Source organism: Nomascus leucogenys, chromosome 13, assembly GCF_006542625.1.
Source record: "Nomascus leucogenys isolate Asia chromosome 13, Asia_NLE_v1, whole genome shotgun sequence".
NCBI lineage: Eukaryota > Metazoa > Chordata > Mammalia > Primates > Hylobatidae > Nomascus > Nomascus leucogenys.
The window spans coordinates 18078592-18106418 of record NC_044393.1 but is presented as its reverse complement, the minus strand read 5'-3'; the positions used below and the strand labels follow the sequence as shown (position 1 = coordinate 18106418).

Below are 27827 nucleotides of genomic sequence, written 5' to 3'. Positions count from 1 at the left end.
CACAAGACCTGGCCTGGTTCAGGCTGCAGCAGCAAGCAGACAAAGTAAGCTGTTCAGGACTGGACTCCAGTCCCTTTATTGAGACTGACAGGCCAGTGGGTCCACCCAAACAAAAATAAATTTCTCTCCCAAAGCCTGCCTGCAGGCTAGGGCACCCAGCACGTCCTGGCTGGGGCCCATGGCTGCCCCTAACCCCAACAGCACAGGTCTGGCTCCCTAGGAATGAGAGGATGCTGGCTATCCAGTATCTGGAGATCCTAAATGAAGAGGGAGGTGAGTCCTGGTGGCCCCCATACCCCCAGGAGGGCTGGCCTCGAATCCATGATCTGTGTTGGGCCCTTGGAGCTCAGTCATCGGCCAGGGTGATGACGTCGTACTCGATGCCCTGGTGCTGCAGCTGTTGAATGTGTTCAGGCACTGCCTCCTCTGTGCCAAACAAGCCCTGGGCTTGGGCCATGGCAGCATCAGCCACTGCTGCCAGGGGAGGGGAAAGTATGGTGAGCTGGAGGCTCAGGAGCTGGGTCCAAACCCAGCCCCGTGCTCCTCAGGATCCAGCTCCATACCTGTGACAGCTGAGTGTGCTGCAGCCTCAAGTTGAGCCTGTGTGACAAGCTGCTGGCCTGGGGACACAGGCACATACTGGATCTGGAGGGGAGAAGCTGATGAGATGCTGGCCTGGAGAAACGCTGCCTGTGCCCCAGGTCTCCGTGTCCCCCCAGGGCCCTTACCTGGGACTCCTGAAGGAATGGGGCTCCTTGTTCATACTGGATGTGTGTGATCTGGCCCTCCTGTACCTGCAGAGAGGAAGCCAAGCTGTGATCCTAGGAAGAGGTCATGCAGCCCTTCACCACACCCCACCCTCATCCCAGGTCTGGCCTACCTGGATGTGATGGCCCTCAGGGACCACAACATACTCCTGGGGGAGCAGGTGCTGGACACCATCCTGGGAGATGATATACTGCACCTGTTGGGGGGCGGGCATGATGAGGAGGTAGGTGCTGAGGCCCCACTCACCAGGAACTTAGCTAAGAAGGCAGAGTGAAAAACTAGGGACAGCCATCGGCAACAATGCAGTTGTTGGCAAGCATGGACCCCAGGAGGGGTGGTTTGGAAAGTATCATTCCTCCCCGAGGTGGGTCTTTGGTTGGGAGGGTAGGAGGTCACAGCTGAGGGGATCAACAGTAGCTAGCAGCTCACCTGGTTGTCGGAGGTCACCAGGTGCTGTACGGTCTGGCCATCTGCCGTGGTGATCTCTTGGATGTAGGTGGCTTCCTCCTGCCAGGACCAAGCCAGCTCTAGCCTCATTTCTCTACCCCAACCCCTGCCTGTCACTGGCCAGAGGGCCCCCAGTCCTGACTCTTACCTGATTGGTCACTGTCTGTTCCTGGGCAACAATGATGTGTTCCTGGCCCAGTGCCTGCTGTAGCCGCTCTGGGCCCAGGACCCCGTGACTGGACTGGAGTGCAGCTGGGCAGAGAGGAGAGGATGTTCACCTGGGGTCCAGGAAAACCTGCAATGCCCCAGCCTCTACTGTGCCCAGAGGTGCCTTTTGGGGCAGTGGCCCAAGTCTCTGGATCTAGCCTGGTGCCCACCCTGTGGCCCCAGGGGCAGCTCACTGTGCAGGGTGGCCAGTGTTTCGTCATCACTGTTCAGGATGATGGTCTGGGTTGGGGTCTGGGTAGGAGCCCGGGCTGTAGGGGTTCCTGACTTCCTCCCATCAGGACTGTGCAGCCGCTGGATGTGGAACTTGAGGTGCCCGTTACGGTTGAAACTGAGGGGGATGAAAGGTGGCTCAGGTTAGCTCCACCATACATGCCCAGCAGTCCCCACCCACCAGTATCTGGCCTTACCGCTGCCCACAGAGGTGGCATGCAAAAGGCTTCTCCTTGGTGTGAGTCAGCATGTGCCGACGCAGGTCCTTCTTGTTCTTGGAGGCAAAGCTGCACTGGCTACACTGGTGGGGCCGCAGGCTTGAGTGCTGTGCCATGTGCGCCTGCAGAGAGGGCAGAGTTGGGGGCATTGGCTGGGTCAGGACAGATGGCAACAAATCCCCAGGTCCCTGCCGACAGCTGGTCAGGGAACCAGGCAAAGTGGACCTGGGAAAACCAAAATCCTGTGCACTAACAAGAAGCTGGGTAGAAAGGCCAAGCCGGATCCACATCTGGTGCTGCTGTGTCCTAAGAGTGAAAGGCCATAGATTCCATCATTAGGTCAATTGGAAAATCTCACTTTACCCATGTGTAACACAGGTGTTGGATGAGGGGACCTGTGCAGGTCCCATCAGGCCCTGATTTTTTTTTTTTTTTCTTTTTGAGACAGAGTTCTGCTCTTGTTGCCCAGAGGCTGGAGTGCAATGGCATGATCTCGGCTCACTGCAACCTCTGTCTCCCGGGTTCAAGCGATTCTCCTACCTCAGCCTCCCAAGTCGCAGGGATTACTGGCACGTGCCACCACACCTGGCTAATTTTGTATTTTTAGTTGAGATGGGTTTTCTCCACGTTGGTCAGGCTGGTCTCAAGCTCCCAACCTGAGGTGATCCGCCCGCCTCGGCCTCCCAAAGTGCTGGGATTACAGGTGTGAGACACCGCACCCAGCCCGGGCCCTGATTTTCTAGGGCTGAGGCCTGATAGGGCCTTTGCCTCTGCATCTGTAGGGTGGGGCTCTAGGCCCTGCTTCCCTCTCCAGCTTCTGGAGAGGATGCAGTGCATGACTGGATCTGAAAACAAAATCCTCAGGCAAACAGGGAGGCCCCAGGTTGGGCTGTGAACCTGCCCCAGAACTGGCCCACTCACCTTCTCCATGGTGGCTCCCCACCCGCCTCGAACCTCTGTGCCCTCAGTATTCTAGACCAGTGGTCCCCAACCTTTTTGGCACCAGGGACTGGTTTTATGGGAGGTAACTTTTTCACGGCATGTGCAGGGTGATAGTTTTGGGATGAGGTTGTTGCACCTCAGACCATCAGATACTAGTTAGATTCTTATAAGGAGTGTGTGACCTAGATCACTCATATGCACAGTTCACAATGGGGCTGTGCTCCTATGAGACTAATGCAGCTGCTGTGACAGGAAGTGGAGCTCAGGCAGTAATGCTTGCCCACCTGCCACTCACCTGCTGTGTGGCCTGGTTCCTAACAAGCCATGGATGGCTACCGGTCTATGGCTCAGGGATTGGGCATCCCTGTTCTAGACGTTCGAGTCTCCCTAGCCATGCCTCTGTCACACACCTCTGTGCCTTTGCTCCTGGAGGTCCAGCTTGCCAGCTTGGCCATCCCTTCTGTGGCATTTTCCCCAGCACACTCAAGTTCAAATGACATGCTCTCTGCCCTGCACCCTTGGTTCACACTCGGGACACTGTCTGGCATTAGTCACATTATGTCTGGTTTGCCTCCCCACCAGACCAACTTCCTGAGAGCTGGGACCTTGCGGAGTCATCTCTGACCCATCTCATCCACTCAGAGGGGAGCAGAGGATCTGGCTTGAAAGGGCACTCATTAAAGGTTTGTTATACAAACGAGTGGTCCAGTGAATGACAGCAGAGACACAGGAGCGGCCAGTACCTACCCGGACCTCGGGCCACTGGCGGGCACTGAAGGGGCAGTCGGGGCACTTGAAGGCACCAGGCCCAGCGTGGGCCCGCTTGTGACTCTCCATCTCAGCTCGGCCAGGGAAGGCCTCGGCACAGATCTTGCAGGAAAACTTCTTTGAGGCAGCAGTGGCTGCAGATGGTGGTGACGGGGGCACTGCCAGGCCCAGGGCTTTGCTGGTTGCAGGAGGTGGAGAGGCAGAGCTCTGGGAGTCCCCTACGCGGTGGGTCTTGGCTGGAGATGGGGGCTCAGGGCCGTCTCTGGGCAGCCCCCCACACTGCAGCAGGGGCCATTTGGCACCAGAGGCCAGAGCATCTGGACTTGGGAAGGAGATGGAGCCATCTGCAGTGAGCTGTGGAGAGACGGGGAGCATGAGGTGCTGAGAAGGGGAGGGAGGTGGGGGAGTGGTTGGCATCCCCAAGCCTCACCTCAATGTGGTGCAACTGGGTACCATCAGTAGCCATGATGTAGTGGGTGCCAGCTTCTTTTAGGGTGTCACTCACAACCACAGCCTGGGCTGCCTCTCCTGGGGGCTCCTCGCTGTGGGCACGGAGAAGGTTCTAGGAGAAGATGGAGGGCCACAGGAGCCCCCTTCCCCAAGCAACAGGCATCAACTGAGGAGTGACTGTCACCACATAGACTCAAGTCAGAAGGGCCCAGGGTTCAACTGTGGCTCTGCCCTGTTACCAAATGACCCTCTACTATCTCTCTTATAAATGATTACAACTCAAGCATAGGTCCTTCTCAAAAACTGGTAATCCCTGTCCTTGGTAAACATGGCAAGGTGGGGGGCACGCAGGGAGGCAGAGGGGTCCAACCCAGCCAGTAGCAAACAGTGAATCCACCACCAGGAGCTAGTGGAGGAGGCAGGGCTAACAAGGACCTGCTGCCTAAGAGCAGAGAGCAAATGCTGAGACTGGCCGCCCAGGTGCTGGCCAAGGGCATGGGCCCAGGGATCCTGACTCCCAGCCCAGCTGAACAATTTGGCACTTGGATTCAGGGCTTCCTCAGATGGCCTAAGAGTTTGGTAAACATAAACATGCCTGCCCAAGCTCATTCATTGTAGGGAAGCCAAGTGCAGATGCCAGGCTTCAATGGTTGGTAAAGAGGCCTGAGCTTGCTCGGAATGTCAGAACTGGAGAACACTGGGATCACCCAAGAAGAGCACTTGGGCATGGGAACCAAAGAGACCAGGGTTCAAATCTCACCTACTGCGTGTGTGGTTTCAGGCTGGTCACTTAACCTCCCTGGCCCATTTCCTCATTTGTAAAACAAGGGAAATCTGGGTCTCGTGGGAATGGCTTAGGTCCCATCATGAGTGCCAAGTGCTTGGAATATCTAAGTGGCTAAAAAATGGTAGCTCTTGACCTCCTGAGAAGGGTAGACTCCACCACCAATTACTTCATGTGTATTGGAATTTTTGCCTCCTGCCAACTAGGCTTGGGTGGGGCCCAAATCGGACTGACCGACCACACCTACAAAAAGCTGAAAGGGGCCTTGAAGGCAGCAGGTCTCACCTGTAAGGTGTGCCAGGAGCTGATGTCCCCTCCTCCATAGGGGGTGCTGTGATGACACTGTAGCCAGTCCCACCAAATGGGCCAGGTGCCAGGGTGATCTGTGGTAGGTCAGGAGGGCCTAGCTGGCTCTCGGCTGCTGCAGTGCCCCCCGGCTCTGCCACGTGGAGGGTGACCACCTGTGGAGTGGCACCTTCAGGGGAGGGCTGCCCACCAGAGGATGCTAACCCTGCTTCCATGTCCTCCGACTTCACCACGGCCACCTGCAACGGCACCAGGGCACAGGATGGGAGGCATCTGTGGCAGAGGAGCGGGTATGCAAGACGCCTCTCCCATCTCAGTGTCCCAGATGCACCCACACACTCTAGTCAGACCAGTGCTGCCCACTCATTTGAATAACCCAAGTTCTTTCTAAAATATACTCTTGGCTTTCCAAATCCCACTCAGCAACTGGAAATAGGCCAACAGGAATAGGGCAGAGCAGTTGTGCCCCCCACAAACATTTGGCCATGTCTGGAGACATTTCTTACCACAGCAGGAGGGGGATGGTACTGGCATGTAGTGGGGAGAGGCCAGGGATGCTGCTGAACACCCGATAATGCACAGGACCGCCCCACCACACAATAGTATCTGCCTCAACATGCCAACAGTGCTGCAGTCAAGAAATACTGGGGACAACTGACAAATCACTTAGAAAACAAGCTCCAGCGTACATCTTATTCCAGAGTTGGCTTCAAATGGTTTAAAGATTAAAATGTAATAAATAAAACTCTAAATATACTAAAATAAAATGTAGGTAAGTATTTTAGAATTGGGGCGGGGAGATTTTTCTAATCATGACAGAGAAAGATAAAACCTAGAACAAAACCATAAAATGAAGCCAAAGAACAAAGAAATTGGGGTTGGGGGATATTTAACAAGTCATAAAAAGTGGACTTCCCTCATATATGGAGCTCCTGCAAAGCAACAACTAAAAGCTAACAATAGAAAAACAGATACAGGACACAAACAGGTACTTTAGAAAAGGAATAAAATGGTCTCTGAACATACAGAGAGAAGTTCAACCTCATTTACGGTCACACAATTACTTTTTTTTTTTTTTTTGAGACTGGGTATTCTCAGGCTGGAGTGCAGTGGTATGATTACAGCTCACTGCAGCCTCAACCTCCTGGGCTCAAGCGATCCTCCCACCTCAGCCTCTCAAGTAGGTGGTACTACAGGCATGCACTGCCACACCCGGCTAATTTTTTTTTTTTTTAAGAGATAGGGTTTCACCATGTTGTCCAGGCTGGTCTCAAATTCCTAGGACTCAAGCAATTCTCCTGCCTCAGCCTCCCAAAGTGCTGGGATTACAAGTGTGAGATTGGTAAAGATTTGTAACGACTGAGGCCGGGCGTGGTGGCTCACGCCTGTAATTCCAGCACTGTGGAAGGCCGAGGCGCGCAGATCATGAGGTCAGGAAATCGAGACCATCCTGCCTAACACGGTGAAACCCCATCCCTACTAAAAATAAATAAAGAAATAAAGAAGCCAGTTGTGGTCGTGGGTGTCTGTAGTCCCAGCTACTTGGGAGGCTGAGGCAGGAGAATGGCATGAACCTGGGAGGTGGAGGTTGCAGTTAGCCAAGATCGCGCCACTGCACTCCAGCTTGGGCAACACAGCGAGACTCTGTCTCAAAAAAAAAGATTGATAAAGACTGATAATACTCAAGTGTATTGGCATGAATGCAGGAAAATATACCCTACTGGTGGCCATGTATCCTGGCATATCTTTTTACAAGGCTTCACACCATACCTTCTGACCCACTAATTATTCTTGTAGGAGGCTTTTTAATAATACTACAAAAATGTTGGCTAGGCACGGTGGCTCACGCCTGTAATCCTGGCACTTTGGGAGGCCCAGGCAGGTGGATCACTTGAGGTCAGGAGTTCTAAACTAGCCTGGCCAATATGGTGAAACCCTATCCCTAAATAGGTGAAACTCTGCCACATAAGACTGGCATGGGAACAGGAGACAAATCAATAGAACAGAACTCAAGTCTAGAAACAGACTCCTACATATTTGGGAATCTAGTATATGAGAAGGAGGACACTTTAAACCACAGGGGAAGATACCACATCGGATGACTTCTGGAAAAAAAAATCGATCCCTTTCTGTATACACCAGAAATAAATTCCAGGTGGAGTAAGATTTAAGTGTAAAAAATAAAACCCTAAGAAAAAAATATAAATGAATGTTTATATAACCTTGGGATACAAGTTGGGAGAAGTCTTTCTAGGGATGATACCAAAGGGAAAACTATAAAAGACTGATAAGTTTTCCTATCTAAAAATGTAAAACTTCTATACACCCCTAACTGCCATGAACTAAACTATTATGATTTCTGGAATTCATCATCTTAAAAACACACTCTCCATCTTCTCGTGAGGCTGGGAAACAGGAAGGCCTAATAAACTTCCCTCTGCCTTGGAGACCAGGCCAGATGTGAAGGGGGAGGGCAGGGAGGGGCAAACGTGTCGAACTTCGGGGAGGTACATGAACCAAGACCCCTGGAACTCGAGAGAGTGGTCTGATCTAGAGGAAGCCCTGCGGTCTGCAGGTTGTAGGTATCCCGGAATGAGGGCGCTCTTGTGGATGGAAAAGCTAGTTCAGACCCCTGTGGGGGCACACACAGGCACATGGTGGCTGCAGAGGTGGGAGGAAGACAAAACAAGAACAGGGCCCCAGATGCCACAGGGGCAGTGTGTACTGCTCCACCTGGCAGAGGTCACCAGTGATTCTGGAGAATGGACAGGATACCCTGCGGCCTCCGTGGCAAAGCCTGTTCCTCTCTGTGTTTGCTCACCAGACTTCTGAGTGGTGTCTCCTCCACTACCTGGGAGCTCCCGAGGGCAAAAGCTCTGATACACTGTTGTCCTCTAGTCCCACTGTCCAGTGCAGGGCTGGGTCCCTGCGATAGCTGGGAAGGGGAGCAGGTTCCCAGGCAGCTCACCTGCAGGGCTGTGCCCCCCAGTTCCCGCTGAGCACTCATGTTCAGCAGAAGATCCAAGGCTGTCTGCGTGGCCATCGCTGTCGACTCCTCAGCTCCTGAGTGGGGTGGGACCTAAGCCTGACAAAGTGCTAGAAAACTGGCACCCAATACCACCCCCTCCCCATCTTCCAGCCCCCACCAGCACGACCTGCCCCTGCCCCACTCAGAGCTCCTACCCTCCATGAGCTCCTATCCTCCCACAGAGCTCACCTTGCTGGTAGATGATGGTGGCACCGCCCAGGGTGTCAGGACAGAGCAGTGAGGGAGCCTCAGATGAATGGAAAGGTGTCGCCTCTGGGGGTATCTATGGGGTGGAGATATGGCCACGCCTGAGAGGGGCCGGCCCAGATTCAAGTGCCATTTGCCAAGCGCCTCTGATCTGCCAGACATTTTACATCTGTTGGCTTGTTTCATCTTCATAACCACTTTTCTTTTTTTTTTTTTTGAGATGGAGTCTCTCTGTCATGCAGGCTGGAGTACAATGGCTCAATCTAGGCTCACTACAACCTCTGCCCCTGGGTTCAAGTGATTCTTGTGTTTCAGCCGCCTGAATAGCTGGGATTACAAGTGCCCGCCACCACACCCAGCTAATTTTTATATTTTTAGTAGAGACGGGGTTTCTCCATGTTGGTCGGCTGGTTTCAAACTCCTGACTTCAAGTGATCCACCCACCTCGGTCTCCCAAAGTGCTGGGATTACAGGCATGGGCCACCACGCCCAGCCCATAACCAGTTTTCAAAATATACCAGTTCAGTGCTACAGATGAACCCACTAAGGCTCAGAGAGGTGAAGTGGCTGGCCAAGAATCCCACTCCTAATACATAGTAGGGTGAGGGCTTGAACCCATGACTGTGTGATTCCAGGGCCTGTGATCTACCAGCATGTCATGTGGTCCATCTTTCTGGGGATACTGTGTCAGCTCACATGGCAGAGACTGCTAGCTACCTATCCTGAGTCCATCCTCCTCTTCTTTCTTGCTAACAGAACTCTGATTTTCACCAGGGTGGCAATGTACCCAGCTCCAAGACATTTCTCAGCCTCCCTTGAAGCTAGGTAAAGTGTGGCCACATGACTAAGCAATGATCTTCAGGTGAAGTTCATGAGGAATGACGGATAGATGGTAGGTATCCTTTTTGCCTCTCCCCGATCCCTTCCTCCTGCTTCCTGCCTGGGATGTGGCTGGGAAGGCTGGTGCTCCTGCAGCTATACTGGACCATGAGGCAACTACAAAGATGAAAGTCATATGCCTAAGATGACTGGGCAAAGATACTGAGAGCTTATTCCCTTATGACTGTATAATCACCACACCAGCCCTAGACTGCTGACCTGTGGAATTCTTGTGTAAGAGAGAATAAAAACTATGATCACAGTTAAGTTACTGGTATTTCCATTCTCTATTACCAGCACTAGAAAGCCACCCTTACTCTAAGCTTAGAGCTGGCATATGTGTGACTCAGTGAGTCTTTACCACAGTCTCAAGAGGCAGGGATTATTTTGTTGCACCTCAATGTGCAAATGATGCTGGGGTTGGGAGAAGCGGCCTCACTCTGTCATCTTGACCCATGCCCTGACCTTACCTCAGGAGGTCCTGGGGAGCTGGGAGGTGGTCCAGGGGCCGCACTGTGCTGCTGCTTCAGCTCCTCAATCTGCTGCAGAGAGAAGAAGGGGCGACGGCGAGAGGGGGGCTCCTCAGGGTGGCGCCTCCCCCATTCCTCGAAGCTGCTTGCGTGTCGGCACCGTACGTGCAGGCGTAGGTTCTTCTTGTGCCGTGTGCTGAAGTGGCAGTACTCACAGGCGAAGGGCTTGGCCCCTGGAGGCACATGTTGGGGCATGCTTAAGTCTGCCCATCCCTAACCTACCCCCTCCAGGAATCCTTTCTTGACCCTAAGGATCTCTCCAACTGACTCACTTCCAGCGATTCATTCCCATATGTAGGCAAACACATGCCGCTGTCCATTCTGGTGGCCCAGGACAGAAATGAATCAGGGCCGCCCTCTGCACTCAAGAGCCTTCCTGTGTGTGCCTATTTGCAAAGTCATGTGACTACAAGCTCCTGTGGGTCATCACAGGACTCTGGCTAAGGGAACCCCTGGCTCCTTTTCTCTAATCGCCCCTAGTGTGCTGACCAGGGAGCTAGGCACCAAAGAAACAATGTTTGCAGTGCAGCTTCTGTGGGCCAAGCCAATGGCATTGCTTCTGCAGCTTCATCTGCCAAGGCAGGGCCTGGAAGAGCCTCCTCTCCAGCCCCAGGGCCAGCACACACAGGGCTCAAGGAACAAATGGAACTTACTTTCATCATAGCCATATGGCAGGCACTTCTGATCCCCCCATTTCATAAATATGAAAGGCTCGGAGAGGGCAAGCGACCGGCCCAGAGCCACACAGAGAACAACCGGTCAAGCAGGAACCCGGGCTCAGGTTAGGGTGAATACGCCCATGGGAAATTCTCTTTACACTTGAAGGACTTGGGCTGTTCTGTGGCTGGGGCTACCGAGGGCGAAGGAAGAGGATGGGAGCTAAGCCTCTGATCAGGGGTACAGGGAACTGAGGGCTGGTGAGTGGGGCTGGGGTGTGTCCAGCCTGACCTGTGTGCTTGACAGCCACATGGGACAGCAGGAAGTCCTCTCGGAAGGTGCGGTAGGGACAAAAGCTGCATTTGAAGGGCTTGTCACTGACGTGGGACAATTGGTGGTTCAGCAGTACCTTCTTGTCTTCACAAACGAACTCGCAGAACTCACACTTGAACCTGGAGGCGGTTTGAGGGAGGGAAGCTCAGTGATGAGCTGGGGACTGCTCTCGTCCCCAGGGGCCTCCAAGGGGATGTACCTGCGGTTGGCAACAGCCTGGATGTGCGTGAGCAGGTGCATTTTGAAAGTGTAGCGCTTCTTAAAGGACTTTCCACACTGTGAGGGGTGGAGAGCAGTGAGATGGTGATCACCCTCCATTACCCAGGGATGGCCCTCCTCTCAGCCCCAGCCCTGGCTCTCACCCACCTTGTCACACATGTGGGGCTTCTCAGTGCTGTGCGTCTTCATGTGCTGCGTGAGTCTTTTCTGCATGGGGTACACACGGCCACACACAGGGCAGGGGAAAGAGCTCAGCTTTGGAGTCTAGGAAGGCATAAGAAGGGGCCAGATGGAGAAAGAAGTGGAAGAGAGAGGATAAAACCTCCCCTCTTGTCCCCACCCCCCCATAAACAACCCCCGGGCAGGCTCCCTTCCCAGGCCAGCACCCCAGACTCACCGGATCTGGCCTCTTCTTCCTGGGGGGAACAGGGGGAAAAGGCCGAGGAGTTAGACCAGAGCTTCCCCAAGCCCACTCTAGACCCTCTCACGCTGAACAGACCCAGCCTCAGCTCTGAGCCTACTCCCTGCCAAGGCCCCTTTCTCTTAGAACAGTACTTCCCCAGCTGGAGTTCGCTGGGGAAAATGCTAAGGGGCACGCTGTAAATAACATATTCTGCACTCAAATATATTTGTGAAATGGTACATTCTTTCTATCAATCACAAAATGTTATTTGCATGTTAAAAGCTCTAAGGATCAGCTGAGGCCAGGAGTTTGAGACCAGCCTGGGCAACATAGCAAGACATTGTCTCTACAAAAAAATATTAGTAAATAATAAAAAGTTAGCCGGGTGTGGTGGTTAGCACCTGTAGTCCCAGCTACTCGGAAGGCTGAAGCAGGAAGATCGCTTAAGCCTGGGAGGTTGAGGCTGCAGTGAGCTGTAATTGTGCCATTCCACTCCAGACTGGGTGACAGAGTGAGACTCTGTCAATCAGTCAATAAAAGCTCTAAGAAATCCTGCAGGAAAGAGGTGTTGAACAGCTCTGCAAGCTGGTGAACCTACACTAATCTTACTTGGCCACAGAACCTTTTTTTTTTTTTTTTTTTTTTTTTTTCATTTAAAAAAAAGAAATCTTAACGCATCTTGGGCTGGCTTTTCCACACACACAGCTGGAGCTACTGCCCCAGGGGATCTGTCTCCAACCTCTGCTCACACACCACCTCTCATGAAGCGAACTCCTTCCTGAAGCTCAGGATCGAATTACAATCCTGTGAGCAATCACTAGGCGCCTAACAACTTGTGTTTCTGTGTCTCAGGTGCACTCTCAGCCCTGTGAGAGATGAGTAGGATCTGGAGTCCGGAAGATCTTGGAACATTTACTGAATTCCTTCAGGTACACAATTTCCTTCAATCCCCCCCTCAACAATTGTCCCCATTTGATGAGAAACTAAAGCTCACAAGAGGTTAAGAGGCTGAGCTGGGGACCTCAAGGTCCTGGTACTGTCCTGTTCTAAGCCAAATGAACTAGGGTGAACTGCCTTTCTGCTCACGCCTGTAGTGTGCAGCAGATGGGGCTGGCTGAGAGCAGGAGCACGGTAAGTGGGAACCACTTATCCCAGGCCTCCACTTCCCTGCCCAACCTGGCCTCTCTTGCCCGGGTCCCTCCCACTCCCACACTGACCGGTCCCGGCTGTGCACAGCAGCGTGCCGAATGACATCCTTCCGGTAGACACTGGTGTAGCTGCACTCGTCACACTTGTAGGGCTTGCTGCCCACGTGGTTGAACATGTGCTCCTGGGCGACAGACAAAAGGATGGTGGGCTGGGGCTTGGCCTCCTCTCCCATCCCCATCCCCACCACGCCTGTGGCCACAGCCTTAGCGTTGCTGCAGGAGCAGCTCACAGAACACAGGCGTGTAGACAACACACCACGATGCAAGGGTCAAAGCCTAGGAAGGCCTGGGGACTGTCCCCAGCAAGAGCACCCACTCTGTGCCAGGCTCTGTGCTGGCTCACAACTTGACAGAGGAGGAACCTGAGTCTCAGGGTGGAGGGACCTTGTGATGGCAAAGCTTGGAGCTGAAGCCAGGCAGCATGGCGCCATAGCCTCCACCTCTCCTACTGCGTCGCAGGACATCCTCTCTGCAGAACCCAGAGAACAGCCCACAGCACAGCGTGCACAGAGCACAGGGGCTTGCTCTGACCACCATGCCTGAAAGTACCCTCTCCCACAGCTGCCAACTTGCACATTGGCCAGGCTGAGCCAGTTTCCTGGGGGTCAGTAAAATGGAACTATGGACACCTACGACCTCACTGGGCTGCAATAAGGATTTAATTATCCAGTTACTGCATAAAAGGCTCAGGGCTGCTGCAGGCCACATGGTAGCTTGGGTTAAGGAGAAAAAGGAACCGTTTTTTTTTTTTTTTGAGATGGAGTTTCGCTCTTGTTGCCCAGGCTGGAGTGCAGTGGTGCGATCTCGGCTCACTGCAACCTCCGCCTTCCAGGTTCAAGCGATTCTCCTGCCTCAGCATCCCGAGTAGTTGGGATTACAGGCATGCACCACCATGCCCAGCTAATTTTGTATTTTTAGTAGAGACGGGGTTTCTCCATGTTGGCCAGGCTGGTCTCAAACTCCTGACCTCAGGTGATCCACCTGCCTCAGCCTCCCAAAGTGCTGGGATTACAGGAGTGAGCCACTGCACCTGGCCTAAAAGGAACCCTTTTCTTAAGACACATGACTGCCATCTGCTGGAAATCTTTCTAACACATGGAATCAGATGAAAACAGTTTTACGGCATCTGTGGTGGCGAAGATATGCTGCCGCCGTGCACTGTGCCGCCTGCAAAACCGCCTGTGGCAGCCCTTCCCAGCCCCTCCCTACATTCCCACAGGCTCTGAGGAGCTGAGCGTTCTTCGATCCGCCAGTGAGCCAGACACGTGCCCTGAAGAGCAGCAGGAGAGCGTGACCCAGAATGCTCTGTGACTCCATTCTCCCTCAGTGGCACCAGCTGGCCTCTGCTTGCCTTCTTCACCCTCCCATGAGCCCCAAGCCTCTTTGGCTCGCACACCTTGAGCGAGGACCAGCGGCGGGAACGATAGCTGCACTGCAGGCACTTGAAGAGCTGGGGATCGCCAGCCTCATGGGAGTTGACGTGGAAGCGCAGGTCCTCGTGGGACAGAAAGCGAGAACCACAGATGCGGCACAGGAAGGGCCTCAAAAGCGGTTTGGGCGACTTGTAATAGTACCTGCAGGATGAGAGTGTGGGGGAAAGGTCTGGTGGGGTTGGTGGTTTAACCACATGCCTGCCCCGCCCTCACCTCTGCTCCACATACTTGCGGTATTTCTTGCCTAGGAAGCGCCTGGAAGGTCGACCTCGGCGCCGGGGCGGAGTGTCATGCTCATCCGGGCAGGAGGGGGCTGCGTTCTCTGCATCTGACTGGCTCACACCAGCTTCCACAGGGGTCCTGCTCACCTTGCCCATGGCCACCAGGTGTCCTGGGCCTGAGGAGCTGGGAGCCTCGGGATCCTGTGGCTCTGGAGGGCTCTGTCCACTCTGGGAACTCACTAGAGGCTCTCCTTCAACACCTGCCATGGACATGCCAGGTCACAAGCACACCAGGACAGACGTAGACAAGTGGGCCAGAGGCCAGCCAAAATATCCTCCCACCCACTCATCACAGACCACTGATGGGTGCATCGAGTCGCGTGACACAGACAGCCTGTGGTTAGAGGGCAGCGTGGATACTACAGCCCAACAGCCGACATTCTGTCAGCACAGTAGGATCTGGCCTAGATTAGAGCAATGGCAAGAGCTGGGACCTCCCAGTCAGGAGACCTGGGTTCCAGGCACGGCTCTGTCACTGACATGCTGTGCACCCACAGACAAAGTCATTCCTCTCCCGGAGTCTCATTTGCCCCATTTATCCAAGGGAGGCCAGAATGGCAGCTTTGGTGACTTCACAGAACATTCTAAGGCTTGGGAAGCAATAGCAGTGCTTTAACACTGGCATTCCCTAGGGAGGTCAGGCAGCTGGAGAGCTGATGGGAGGGAAGGAGGCAGATGTGACTTCCATGCTTGCAAACCATTTGAAGTTTGGACGATCTAAATCTGTTACCTCTTCAAAAACATCGACAGTATTTAAATATTAAATATGTACTAGAAAAATTAACAATACAGACAACGCAGGTAATGTTCTGTTTCTTGATTGGGTTATACATGTGCTTGCTTACACAGGTGTGTGCACCTTGTGAAAACTCATTGACCTGGGCAGAATATGTGTAACTTTCCATACTATATGCCTCGGTAAAAAGGCCTTTATGAAATAGAGGCTAAAGAATACAATAGGCCAGGTGCAGCGGTTCACACTGTAATCCCAGCCCTTTGGGAGGCTGAGGTGGGCGGATCACCTGAGGTCATGAGTTTGAGACCAGCCTGGCCAACATGGTGAAACCGGTCTCTACTAAAAAATTTGCTGGTGTGGTGGTGGGTGCCTGTAATCCCAGCTAGTCAGGAGGCTGAGGCACGAGAATTGCTTGAACCTGGGAGGCGGGGGTTGCAGTGAGCCAAGATCATGACACTGCACTCCAGCCTGGGCAAGAGTGAAACTCCGTCTCAAAATAATAATAATAATAATACAACAATTCTCCAACCATAAACAGCTGTCACTGTACTCTTCATGTGTATTTTACCCTTAAGCAATCCTAAAAGGCATGCTGCTATAACCTCCATGCATAAATAAAGGGACTGGAGATTTAAGCTCCAAGTCACACAGACTGCAGGCGGTAGAGCTGGTGCTCAGACCACGGCTGGGTCCTTCCTGTCCCCAGCCAGTAATGCTCTGAACCAGGGCTCCTCTGATAGTCCCAGGCCTCAGACTTATTCCTCTCTTCTCATTTCAGTAATATTTAAAACTTATCTCACGCATTCAGTGATAAAGACCCAAATTTCTCTTTTGCTATGACAAACTGTGGTGAAAGGCATTTCCATAAAGCTGAGAGTTTCCTGAGTCAGGGTTTCTTGAGCTTGAGTCTTTGAGGGCTTTCCCCTTTCCCAGGAGGCCTGCAGGTGACCCAGTTTGAGACAGCTGCCCTGCAGGGCGCACACTCGGTCCCCAGAACTCCACAGAGACAAGCAGGGAGTGAGGCCACTCCTGACCCACCCACACGAGCCCCTCCCAAGACCGAGCCTCACCATCTGGGAGGTCTGAGATCTCCAGGCGGGGCAGCTTCCGGGGCCGGCCAGGTCTCCTTCGAGGCCTTGGGGTACTGGGGGTGGGGCGCTGGAGCCGAAGCTGCCGGCCTCGGGGCTCATCCTCAGCTGGATTATAGTCGCTATCCTCTGTGGGGGACAGTAAAGTTGGTGAACAGTGAGTGGCAGGACCTGCCCTTTCAGCCCTGACCCCTTGCCCAGCTCACTTCCCCATCCCTGCACACTCCTCCTCCAAGCCCACAGCGATGCCTCCTCCAGAAAGCCCTCCTGGTCTCCTCTGGCTGACTTGGTTGGCGTTCCTGCCCTGAGCCCTGAAGTTCTTTCTCTACCCTTCCTGGCACCTACCACTAGCTCATAAAGCATCTTCATGTGAATAGGGAAAAGGCACCCCTTCCTCCAGACACTGTACAGCCAGTTAGAAAAAAGTTTAAATAAACACTGAAGTCCACAAACTCTACGGCTGCCCTATCCAAAACAGCTGCCACCAGCCATATGTAGCTATTGAGCCCTTGAAATATGCCTAGTCCAAACTGAGATATGATTAAGTATAAAATAATGAATTTCAAAAAATTGGTATCAAAAAACTCACCAATAATTTTTTTTTTTTTTTTTTTTGTATTTTTAGTAGAGACAGGGTTTCACCATGTTAGCCAGGATGTTCTCGATCTCCTGACCTCGTGATCCGTCCGCCTTGGCCTCCCAAAGTGCTGAGATTACCTGCATGAGCCACTGTGCCCAGAAAAAACTCACCACTAATTGTTATAATCACTGCATACTGAAATATTTTAGGGCCAGGCACGGCAGCTGACACCTGTAATCCCAGTGCTTTGGAAGGCTGAGGTGGGAGGATTGTTTGAGGACAGGAGTTTGAGACCAGCCTGGGCAACTCAGCAAGACTCTGTTTCTTTTTCTTTCTTTCTGTTTTTTTTTTTTTTTTTTTCCCGAGACAGAGTCTTGCTCTGTTACCCAGGCTGGAGTACAGTGGCGCACTCTCAACTCACTGCAACCTCTACCTCCCAGGTTCAAGCGATTCTCCTGCCTCGGCTTCCCAAGTAGCTGGGATTACAGGTGCCCACTACCATGCCCAGCTAATTTTTTGTATTTTTAGTAGAGACGGGGTTTCACCATGTTGGCTAGGCTGGTCTTGAACTCCTGACCTCAAGTGATCCGCCTGCCTCAGCCTCCCAAAGTGCTGGGATTACAGGTGTGAGCCACCACCCTCGGCATTTCTTTTTTTTTTTTGAGACAGGGTCTCACTCTGTCGCCCAGGCTGGAGTGCAGTGGCACAATTACAGTTCACCGCAGCCTTGACCTTCTGGGCTCAAGCGATCCTCCCAAGTAGCTGAGACTACAGACACATACCACAACAGGCTAATTTTTGTATTTTTCATAGAGATGGGGTTTCGCCATGTTGTCGAGGCTGGGAGACCCCGTTTCTACAAAAATTAAAAAATTAGCCAGGCATGCTGGCAGGCACCTGTAGCCCTAGCTACTCGGGAGGCTGAGATGGGAAGATAGCTTGAACTCAGGAATTCAAGGTAACAGTGGGCAATGATCATGAAGCTACACTCCAGTCTGAGCAACAGGGCGAGGACCTTCTCTCGCACCTTTACTTGTATTCTATTTCTGTGGGGCAAGTGTGAACAGGGCCCCCTGTGCTCTTTTCCAGTGTGCAGCCTGCACAACTGCACACAAAGGTCCTGGTCCCAGAGCACGACCTCCTGTGTCTTATACTGGAGGGACCTGTGGATGTGTCTGTGCCAATTCCTCTTTACTGGCCCTCCAAGTGAAAGCTCAGTGAGTATGTCTAGATGGGCGTAGGGATGGCAGGCCTAGAAACCATGGTGGCCTACCCTCCAGGTCATCAATGGCTCCAGCGTCTACAATGTCGTCATCGTCCTCCTCCTCTGGTCCCTCTTCCTCTTGGGTCTTGGTGGAGGTGCTCCACTTCCGTAGACGTCCTTTTTTACCAGCTGCTGCTGCGGCTGCTGCTACTGGAGGTGGGGGGAGGGTAAGACAAGTTTGCCATGTCTGGCTCCCAGCACCCAACTCCTACCCATGCAGTCCAAGCAGGTAGGCTGCTACTGACGCACCTGGACGGAAGTGGCGCTCCCGCATGTGGCGCAGCAGTGTGGCCTTGGTGCTGCTCCGGTACTGGCACATCTTGCATTTGAACTGCTGCACCACCACCACCTCCATCATGGCCTCCAGGCTCTGCAGGTCCGGTTCTTCGGCACCGGAGGCTGGGGGCAGCTGCACCGGGGAGCTGGGCCCACCCTGTGCCTCCTCCTCAGGTGGCTCCAGGCATGTGGATGTGGATGTGGGGCCATCTGCCAGGGCCTCAATGGCTGCTAGGCTGTGGGCCAAGGTGGAACTGGACATTGGTGATGTCATGGGGGCTCCTAGGGGTGGGTGAGGCAATTGGACGGCGGTTAAATGGAGGGCAGCACTGGCCATGAGCTGTACCTACCTCTCCCAGGCAGGCCCAGGGAGTGCAGAACCAAATTCCCCACCAGAGGCCACCTTGTCAGTAGGAAAACTGAGACCCAGAGCAGTGGATACCCTGCCAGGGCCACAGAGGGAATCCACGGCAGAGCCTGTCCTCACCTATCCCCCTGCCCACTGCAGGCCTCCCTGATTCTGGCGCCTGGGGTCTTACCATCATCTGGGCCCTGCAGGATCAGGTACCGTGTGGTCTCGGCCCCACCATCCTCGGCACTGGTCACAGTGATGCAGCCTGGGCAGAGATGGGGAAGGGTCACACCTCCTGGGGAGGGGTTCCCAGCAACAGACCCACCCCCATGGGCCCCACTTTGGCCTGTGAGCAGGGCTGGTCCACACTAATTCTGGCTCCCATGTGTGACTGCAAACCAGCTGTGTCGCCCCTGAGCCTCAGTTGACTCCCTTGGCAGGGCTGTCTGGAGGTCTAGTGTGACATGCTGACTCAGCAGCTGGCCTACACTCACACAAGATGCCACAGCTACATCAGCTGCCCAGGCTTTGACCACCAAACCTGGAAAGTCCTCCTTCCTCTCCAAACTTCTCAAAGTAAAGGACCAGCTCCTGTACCACTTTCTTAGGGTTGGCTTCCCAGACTATCCCAGGACTTTTTGAGGTGCTATAGACTCTATAAATATCATTAACAAAAAGTGGGTACAGCACCATGTGTCACGGCTCATGCCTGTAATCCCAATACTTTGGGAGGATGAGGCAGGAGAACTGCTTGAACCCATGAGTTCAAGAATAGCCTGGCCAACCCAGCAAAAAGGTGGTGTGCACCTGTAATCCCAGCTACCCTGGAGGCTGAGGCAGAGAATCCCTTGAGCCCAAGAATCTGGGGTTACAGTGCACTGTGATTGCACCACTACACTCCAGCCTGGGTGACACAGCTCCGGAGTCAGACTGTCTGAGCTCATGGCCCGACACCGCACACTGCTTGCTGGTGACAGTGGGTAAGTTATGTATGTCCTTGGTGCCTCATATTTTTCATCTGGACTGTGAACATAACATCCTCTACCTTTTGGGGTTATTGGGAGGATTAAATGAGCTACTGTATGTAAAGTTTAGAACAGTCCCGGGCACAAGGTAAGCAATAACAGTTTATATTATTTATTGAGAGTCTGTCATATGCCAGGCGCTATGCTGAGAACTTTACCGTGTTGTCTCATTAAATCCTCATTTACCGCCATGAGACAGGGGTGACTGTTCCCACTCTGCACATTCCGCATGGGAAAGTAATCTGCCTGAGTTCACGCAGCTAGGGTGGGCACAGCTGGCTGCAGGACACTGCAGGGAAACCCCTGTGGGGCTCCTCTGCCTGACTCACTCTGGATGAGGTCGGGCCCGATGGTGGACTCGATGATCTTGTCGATGGCTGAGCCCAGGTCCGAGGAGGAAGCTGTGCAGTCGGACACCAGCATGTTGGGGTCTGGGAGTGCACTAGAGTGCACAAGTGCTGGAGGACCGCCTGTTACCCCTGCCACTGGCCCATGGGACACAGACGATGAATCAGGGAGGTAGCCATTAGGCAGGGGGTCTGCGCTCGAGCTGCTCTCGGATACCTCCTCCTGAGGGGCATGAAACAGGGAGGGAAGAAGTTTAGCAGCTGGGTATGGGGCAGGGAAGCCTGCCAGCTCCCACTTGCTAGACAGAGCTCTCAGGCCCAAGGACATGGTCAGTGACTGAGGTCACTCATGCCCTCAGCCCCACGGAGGACCAGTGAGAGAAGCCCTCCAGTGAGAGAGGCCCTCCAGTCACAGAGTCCCCCAGGAAAAAGTCACAGGGTCCCTGGATCTCATCAGGGGATACCCCAAAATAAGGGAAGGGACTCCTAAGCCACAGCCAGGGGGAGCTATTTTCACTGGGCTTTTGCATAAACCATTCCCTCTGCCTGAAACTCTTCCCAGCATCACCCTATGGCTAAATCTTACCCAGCCTTCTCACCACCATTTAGCTGGTACCTCTTCTAGGAAGTCAATGCTGACTTTGAGGCCAGGTCAGGACTTCTTCATCCTCAGTGCTGCAGCTGCCTGTGTTTCCAGCACCACACCACTGTGGGGTTCATTGTGCCTTTTAACAGCCTCCATGCCAGACTGTGCCCTCCACAAGGGCCTGGATCAAACTTGTCTTTTCCCCTGCTATATCTCCAGGGCCCAGCACATGCTGAGCACATGGTAGGCCCTCATCTCTGCTGAACTAATGAAACCCCAGGACCCCAAAGCGATGACCACTGCTGTGTACTTCTATCACATGATATACTGAATATGATCATTATCTTGCATATAAGAATGGCTAATACTTATTGAGTGCTTGCAATGTGCTGAGCACTATTTTAATTATTAGCTTTGCATATGTTAATTCATTTCATCCTCACAAAAACTCTATGAGGCAGGTATATTTACCATTCCCACTTTACAGACGAGGAAACAGAGCTAGATATTGGGGAGCTTGCTCAAGATCACACGGCTAGGAAGCGGCACAGCCAGGAGGAGATGGTTTACAAAATGTTTGCAACAGGATGTCTGGTGGGAGCTCACAATCAAGCACCCTTGAAAGCAAGTATTTCTGCTTTACTTTAGCCGGGATACTGAGGCTCAAAGAGGCCTCCCAGTAAACTGGAGGCAGGACCCAGTCTTAACCCAGGACACCTGCCTTTTTTTTTTTTTTTTTAAGAGATGAGGTCTCGCTATGTTGCCCAAGCTGGGCTCCAACTCCTGGGCTCAAGTGATCCTCCCACCTCAGCCTTCCAAAGTGCTGGGATTACAGGCGATGAGCTACCACTCCTGGCCTAGACATCTGCCTCTCAAAGTGTGAGGACTGTGGGTGGTATAGTAGCTAAGACCACAGCCTAGATTTGAATCCTGGCTCTGTCTGCACTCTGTACCTCGGCATCCTTTTCTATAAGATGTGGGAAAAAATGGTATGTGTCTTAGAAGGTATGAAGCTTAAATGAGGAAATCCATTTTAGGGGCTTGGTTTGGTGCCTGGTTCACAGTAAACCAGAAACACCAAGTATTAGCTACAAACAAGCCTTGCTGACTGTTTCCTCTTGGCTGTCAGGCACTGCTGCTCGCGGTCCTTGCCTCCACCCACGCCGTCCAGCCCGGTCCATACCTGAGAGCGGCTGCCGCGATCCGAGCTTTGCCCCACACCAGAGTCATCGGCCTCTGCCTGCCCCGGGGCGGCCGCAGCGTCGCTGCTGTCGGCGGACACGGCTTCCGAGGTGCCCACACCCAGGCCGCTCTCAGAGGGCTCCTCGGGCCGGCCAGGCCCAGGGGCCGCGTCGCTGCTGCTCTCCACCTCGTTCTCCTCCATCGGATCGGCGGACTGTCTGACAGCGGCGCGTAGGGTCTGGGGACTTTACTCTGCGAAGAGAGGTGACCGTGGCTGGAACAAGTGGGCCATCTCCCCAGCCCCGGCAACCACGGCCCACCCATCTGCACCCCTGCGCCCATTTTGCTGATGCGAAGACTGAGTCTCCGACAGGGCGGGGCTTCCTGGTGTATTGCGAGGGGAGCTCGGGAAAAACTTGACGGAGAAGCTGTGCTTCCCAGGCTAAGGCCCTTCTCGGGAGGGTGGTCAATGGCTGGTAATCTTGACCCTTTCCCTCGCCCCCACGATTCTCGTGGAGCGTTCCGCTCTGTGAGCCCCATCCGGGCTCAGTGGTTCAGCCCGTCGGCCCCCGCGTCCCCCCGGGTTGCAGGGTCGGTGGTACAGCCCGCTGGCCCCCTGGGTCAGTGGTTCGCTCCCCCGCGGTTCCCCTGCGGAGGGGGCTGACAGCAACGGTCTCGGGGCCTGGCGACTTGGGGCTGTCCCCGGCGCTGCCTGTGCTCCAGGCCCGACGCCATCTTGTGGTGGCGCCAGGTTTCCGCTCAGGCAAGTGCGAGAGCGACTAAAGGGCCTGGGACCCCGGGGCCCTGTTCGGACAGCCCCGCCGGCCCGGGACCTCGCCTCCGGGTATCCCCGCAGTGTGACCTCACTCCACGTTAAGGTACGGTGGGGCCGCCTGACTCTACCCGAAGCTCACCCGAGGCTTTCGTAGCCACGTTCCTCTCTGACTCCGGCATCGACGAGGTCGCCATCCTCTTTCCTCCGCTGCGGAGGAACCCATCGGCCTATTGTAGGCCGGAACTACTTCCCCCGCTGGCCGCGGGAAAGACACATTTTCAGTGTTCCGGAAGGCGGCTCCGAGGCCTCAAAACCATAATCGGGTCTGAGCAGACTCTGGGATTTTATACGTCGCCCAGTATTTGGCACTGGGCCCTCTATGGGTTTGGGACTACTTTATCTCTTGGCGGAGTGTTACGTAGGTAGTGGTTGTGACGTCATTCTGGGTCCCTTCCCTGGGCCGCAGGGTTGGGCGCGGCGAATGCCGCCCCGCTCTCTTGGGGCGTGGCTCCCAGTGGGGGGCGTGGCTCCCGGTGCGTTGGCCGCGCCCCTCCTACAACAGCCCGGAAGAGCGTGTGGCCGCGGGCGACTTTGGCTTGGCCAAAGAGGGATTTATGTTGTCAGTCATTTTACCTGACTCATTACTTATTACTTAGCGCGCTGCTGGAACCCAATCGAGCTCTGCCCGTTAGGTTTGATATGTTTTGTTGGGAAGGGAATGTATAATTATTGTACAGATAGGGAAACTGAGGTCTGGGTATGGGAAGGGCTGGTCCAAAATCACATCCAATAAGGGGACTCAGGAGCCAAGTACGGATGGCAGGGGTCGGGGAAATGGAAGTAAGTTAATGCTTGTCCCTTAGGTTTGTATACATATTTGTTAACATTAATAGAGCTGAGGCCGGGCGCTGTGGCTCACGCCTGTAATTCCAACACTTTGGGACGCCAAGGCGGGAGAATCGCTTGATCCCAGGAGTTCCAAACCAGCCTGGGCAAAAAAGCGAGACCCCATCTCTACAAAAAAAAAAAAAAAATTAGCCAGGCATGGTGGCGCGTACCTATAGTCGCAGTTGCTCGGGAGGCTGAGGTGGGAGGATCACTTCAATCTGGGAGGTTGAGGCTGCAGCGAGCCGTGATCACACCACTGCACTTCTTCCTGGGCGACAGAGCGAGACCCTGTTTCAAAAAATAAATAAATACAAGTCAACTACCTATCCTTTAAAAGTGGAGAAAGAAAAAAATTTTAATTAAAAGTCAGCTGCCCTTAAGGTATGTCCTTCCTCCGGAATGCCTGAAATGTCACCTTCTGTTTTAAGACTTTTTTAGCAGTTTGCAGTGGAAGAGGGAATAAGGCGCTCTGGTTTTTGTCCCTAAGTCTCTGTAGTTCCATAGGCTATTTTCCTTAATTGAAAGATACAAATTTTGGGGGAAAAAATCTCAAAAAAACTCCTAAGCAGGCTGGGCGCGGTGGCTCACACCTGTAATCTCAGCACTTTGGGAGGCTGAGGCGGGCAGATCACCTGGGGTTGGGAGTTTGAGACCAGCCTGATCAACATGGAGAAACCCCAACTGTACGAAAAATACAAAATTAGCTGGGCGTGGTGGCGCATGCCATAATCCCAGCTATTCAGGAGACTGAGCCAGTACAATCGCTTGAACCCGGGAGGTGGAGGTTTCGGTGAGCTGAGATCACGCCATTGCCTTCCAGCCTGGGGAACAACAGCAGAAACTCTGTCTCAAACAAACAAACAAACAAACAAAAACTCCTAAGGAGAAGACCTATTAAAAAGGAGAAAGGGGCCGGGCTCGGCGGGTCACACCTGTAATGCCAGCACTTTGGGAGGCTGAGGCCGTGGATCACTTGAGGTCAGGAGTTTGAGACCAGCCTGGCCAACATGGTGAAACTCTGTCTCTACTAAAAATACAAAATTTCACTGGGCGTGGTGGCGCGTGCCTGTAGTCCCAGCTACTCGAGAGGCTGCAGGAGAATCGCTTGAACCCAAGAGGCGGAGGTTGCCGAGATTGTGACATTGCGACAAGAGAGAAACTCCGTTTCAAAAAATAAATAAATAAATAAAAATAAAAAGGACAAAGGGTGCTTTGAGCTGTTACTTGTGTGCACTTGTGTATGAGGGGATTTATCTGGTCCTTTTCTTAGGTAAAGTTTTCTTTCCTAGGTTTCCCTTTTGGGTTGAGGGAATGGAACAGGAGGCCTCTGGATAGGTTAGGACCCTCATCCCCTGTCCCTTGCAACCAGTAGGACCAGGCCCCAGAGCAGCTCTGAAGAGCTAGGTCAGCACTGGCATGATGACATGTTGGTTTTACTATGTCCAGGCAGTTTTCCCATGTGGACCCCATTCCTCAGCCGTACAGAGGCATCTGCCCCCCATGCCAGTAGGGTAGTAGGGTGCATCCTAATCTGACCAAGTCACCTCTCCCAAGGTTGGGGTACTCCGAAGTAGCCCCACAGTACCCTCATTCCCTTCCCCACTGAGACTGAAGCCTCCTAGGAGGTAGAGTCTGCAGTGAACTATGAGTGCGCCACTGCACTCTGGCTTGGGTGAGAGAGTGAGACCCTGTCTATTAAAAATAAAAAAAAAGACTCAATCCTAATCTTAGCCTTTGCCACAGCGTCACAAGATTGCAGAATGTCATGGTACAGATGAAACAGCCTCATCATGAAACCGAAGAGGAGCCCAAGGCCCAGAGGGGGAAAGCTAACAGCCCAAGTTCTCGGCTCCTTGGAAACAACATATCAGAACCCTTCCATCACAAAGACAAGCAGGCAAATCCTTGTATTCTGCCTGTGAATCCAGGGTTTGTTCCTCCAGAGAGCGCAGTCTAGTTCTGGTCTCAGCTTTATTTTTTTGTTTTCTCTTTAAAATTTGTTTTATCTTTTAAAAAATTGTTTATAGAGATGGGGACTAGCTATTTTGCCCAGGCTGGTCTCGAACTCCATGGCCCCAGCTTAGAGAGACTTACGGAGGCAGTGAAGGGGCTCTGGGTCAGAGGACATTAAAGTGGACCATTGAGAAAAATGTAGAAGAGCCAAGAGGGAAAGAGGAGGGAAGATGCCAAGCAGTGTGTGTGCTTTCTGAGTCATGTTTTTTTTTTTTTTTTTTTTTTTTTTTTGCTTCCACAGAGCTTTATTTCCATTTGGTCCAAGGCTTGGAAGAAGGCTCCAGGGTAATTAAAAAGCTGCCTAGTGGCTGGAGGGAGAGGCTTAGGCAGAAGCCCTGATACGTTGGGAGGGGCCCTTAAGGTTCCCAGTCGTGCTTGAGGGTGGGTGAGCCTTTCCAAGAGAACCTCATCCAGGCCAGCCTGGGGGCCGGCCACCCTGGGAAGGTTGGTCAAGTGGTCGCCCATCTTCATGAGTTTCACTTCCTCATCTAAGAAGTGACTCTCCAGGAAGTCACAGAGATGGAGGTCTGCGCGGGCAGAACCCAGGGCTTGAAGATCCAAAAGGGGGCTGGTTCAGATTTTTCTCCAGGGCCATAGCGGCTTCCGTGGCATTCAGGGTTTATTTATTTATTTATTTATTTTTATTTTTGTCACCCAGGCTGGAGTGCAGTGGTGTGATCTCAGCTCACTGCAACATCTGCCTCCCAGGTTCAAGCAATCCACCTCAGCCTCCTGAGTAGCTGGGACTACAGGCGTGCACCACCACACCTGGCTAATTTTTTTTGTATTATTAGTAGAGATACGATTTCACCACATTGGCCAGACTGGTCTTGAACTCCTGACCTCAATTGATCCACCAGCCTTGGCTTCCCAAAGTGCTGGGATTACAGGCATGAGCCACCACGTCCAGCCGTGTCTAGGGTCTTACCTAATTCAATTTGGGCCAGTTTCTGGATGTCCTGGAAGAGAGTGGAGCCGCCATACTGGTTTTGCATCTTTAAGGCACCCTTGCGCTTCTCCTCAGCCAATTTGTGGAAGAAGTGACCCACGCCCTCCAGAGCCACATCGTCGCAGTGTAAGTAGAAGCCCAGAGAGGCAGATGAGGAGGCCTGCAGGTGCAAATTGACCAGGTGGTTCACGGCTGCCTCCACCTCGGTGGAATAATTCTGATGAATCTGGGAGCTCATAGGCTAGTAAGAAGGAGCTAACCACAAACAATGGTGTTGGCTGGACCCAGAAGCAGAAGGTGGCTAAGAAGATGGTCACTGACGTTGCAAGTGGAGAGGAGATTGATGGTGACAGGCTGGAAGAGAGGAAGTCCCAGGATCTCTTCCGTCCAAACACTGTTGAAGCAAGACACAAATCCGTGGGACTGCCAAACGCGATTCCGCCGAGGAGTCATGGTATCTTAAGGAAACAGGAGTTGTTAAATCATCTTCCACTGTAGAGAGGAGGCAGCTGAGGCTCAGAGAGGGGAAGAGACTTTTCCAAGGTCATGCAGCCAGGAGGATGGAGCTGGTATATGGAACCAGGTCTGCCTCATTCCATAGTAATCATACACTTAGGCCAGGTGCGGTAGCTCATGTCTGTAATCCCAACACTTTGGGAGGCCAAGGCGGGAGAATCACTTGAGGTCAGGAGTTCAAGACCAGTCTGACCAACATGGTGTCTACCACAAAATACAAAAATTAGCCAGGCATGGTGGCACATTGCCTGTAATCCCAACTACTTGGGAGGCTGAGGCAGGAGAATCGCTTTAACCTGGGAGGTGGAGGTTGCAGGGAGTTGAGACAGTGCCACTGCACTCCCGCCTGGGCGATAGAGGGAGACTCCATCTCAAAAAAACAAAAACAAAAGCAAAAAAAGGAATACCTTAAATTACTCTGTGCCGGTCATCATTCTAAGTGGTTTATTTACATTCATTTATTTATCCTTACAACCACCCTATGAACCTACGAAGTGGTTGTCATTATTATCTCCATTTTACATATGAGGAACTTGAGGCACAGAACAATAAAAGAATCTACCTAAGTAAAGGATGGAGCTAGGATTGAAAACTAAGCAATCTGTTAGGCTGGGTGCGGTGGCTCACGCCTGTAATCCCAGCACTTTGGGAGGCCGAGGCAGGCGGATCACCAGAATTCGGGAGTTGGAGACCAGCTTGACCAACATAGAGAAACCCCGTCTCTGCTAAAAATACAAAATTAGCCAGGCATGGTGGCTCATGCCTACAATCCTGGCTACTCGGGAGGCTGAGGCAGGAGAATTGCTTGAAAACCCAGGAGGCGGAGGTTGCAGTAAGCTGAGATCGCACCATTGCACCCCAGCCTGGGCAACAAGAATGAAACTCTGTCTCAAAAAAAAAAAAAAAATTATTAATACTTTTAAAAACTGAGCTGTTTAAGAATTTTTGGGG

At 52.9% G+C, this 27827-nt stretch overlaps 1 protein-coding gene and 1 pseudogene across 8 annotated transcripts; both read right to left on the bottom strand.

Annotated features, from left to right (window-relative positions):
* Window positions 1–45: 45 nt before the first annotated feature.
* ZNF335 (zinc finger protein 335) lies at window positions 46–22736 on the bottom strand. Of its 8 annotated transcripts, XM_030825613.1 has the most exons (28): window positions 22650–22736; window positions 21737–21987; window positions 19950–20190; window positions 18783–18860; window positions 18217–18525; window positions 17977–18117; window positions 16106–16252; window positions 14247–14499; window positions 13982–14159; window positions 12595–12707; window positions 11372–11390; window positions 11122–11238; window positions 10955–11031; window positions 10714–10874; window positions 9706–9938; window positions 8339–8432; window positions 8090–8184; window positions 5101–5360; window positions 4012–4123; window positions 3561–3935; window positions 1851–1993; window positions 1617–1771; window positions 1364–1467; window positions 1198–1275; window positions 881–964; window positions 729–794; window positions 564–645; window positions 46–474 (listed from the first exon to the last, which is right to left on the bottom strand). In XM_030825613.1, the coding sequence occupies exons 2-28, from the start codon at window positions 21935–21937 to the stop codon at window positions 347–349; spliced, it is 4044 nt and encodes a 1347-aa protein (XP_030681473.1). In that variant the 5' UTR covers window positions 21938–21987; window positions 22650–22736; the 3' UTR covers window positions 46–346. The 8 variants fall into 8 exon arrangements, with proteins under 8 accessions (XP_030681473.1, XP_030681474.1, XP_030681476.1 ...); XM_030825614.1 differs by lacking the exon at window positions 22650–22736 and having other exon boundaries at window positions 21737–22400; XM_030825616.1 differs by lacking the exon at window positions 22650–22736 and having other exon boundaries at window positions 46–471; window positions 21737–22400.
* Window positions 22290–26598, bottom strand: LOC100597916 (annotated as a pseudogene).
* Window positions 26599–27827: the final 1229 nt, after the last annotated feature.

What these genes read in the sequence shown, in the direction of transcription:
- ZNF335 (XM_030825613.1), bottom strand. Translation starts at nt 21,937, where the DNA reads ATGGAGGAGAACGAGGTGGAGAGCAGCAGCGACGCGGCCCCTGGGCCT. An exon ending in GCCAGTGGCCCGAGGTCCGG is followed by an intron (nt 1,994 to 3,560) that starts GTAGGTACTGGC and finishes CCCTCTCTGCAG; the next exon opens with GCGCACATGGCACAGCACTC. An exon ending in AACACTGGCCACCCTGCACA is followed by an intron (nt 1,468 to 1,616) that starts GTGAGCTGCCCC and finishes CTCTCTGCCCAG; the next exon opens with CTGCACTCCAGTCCAGTCAC.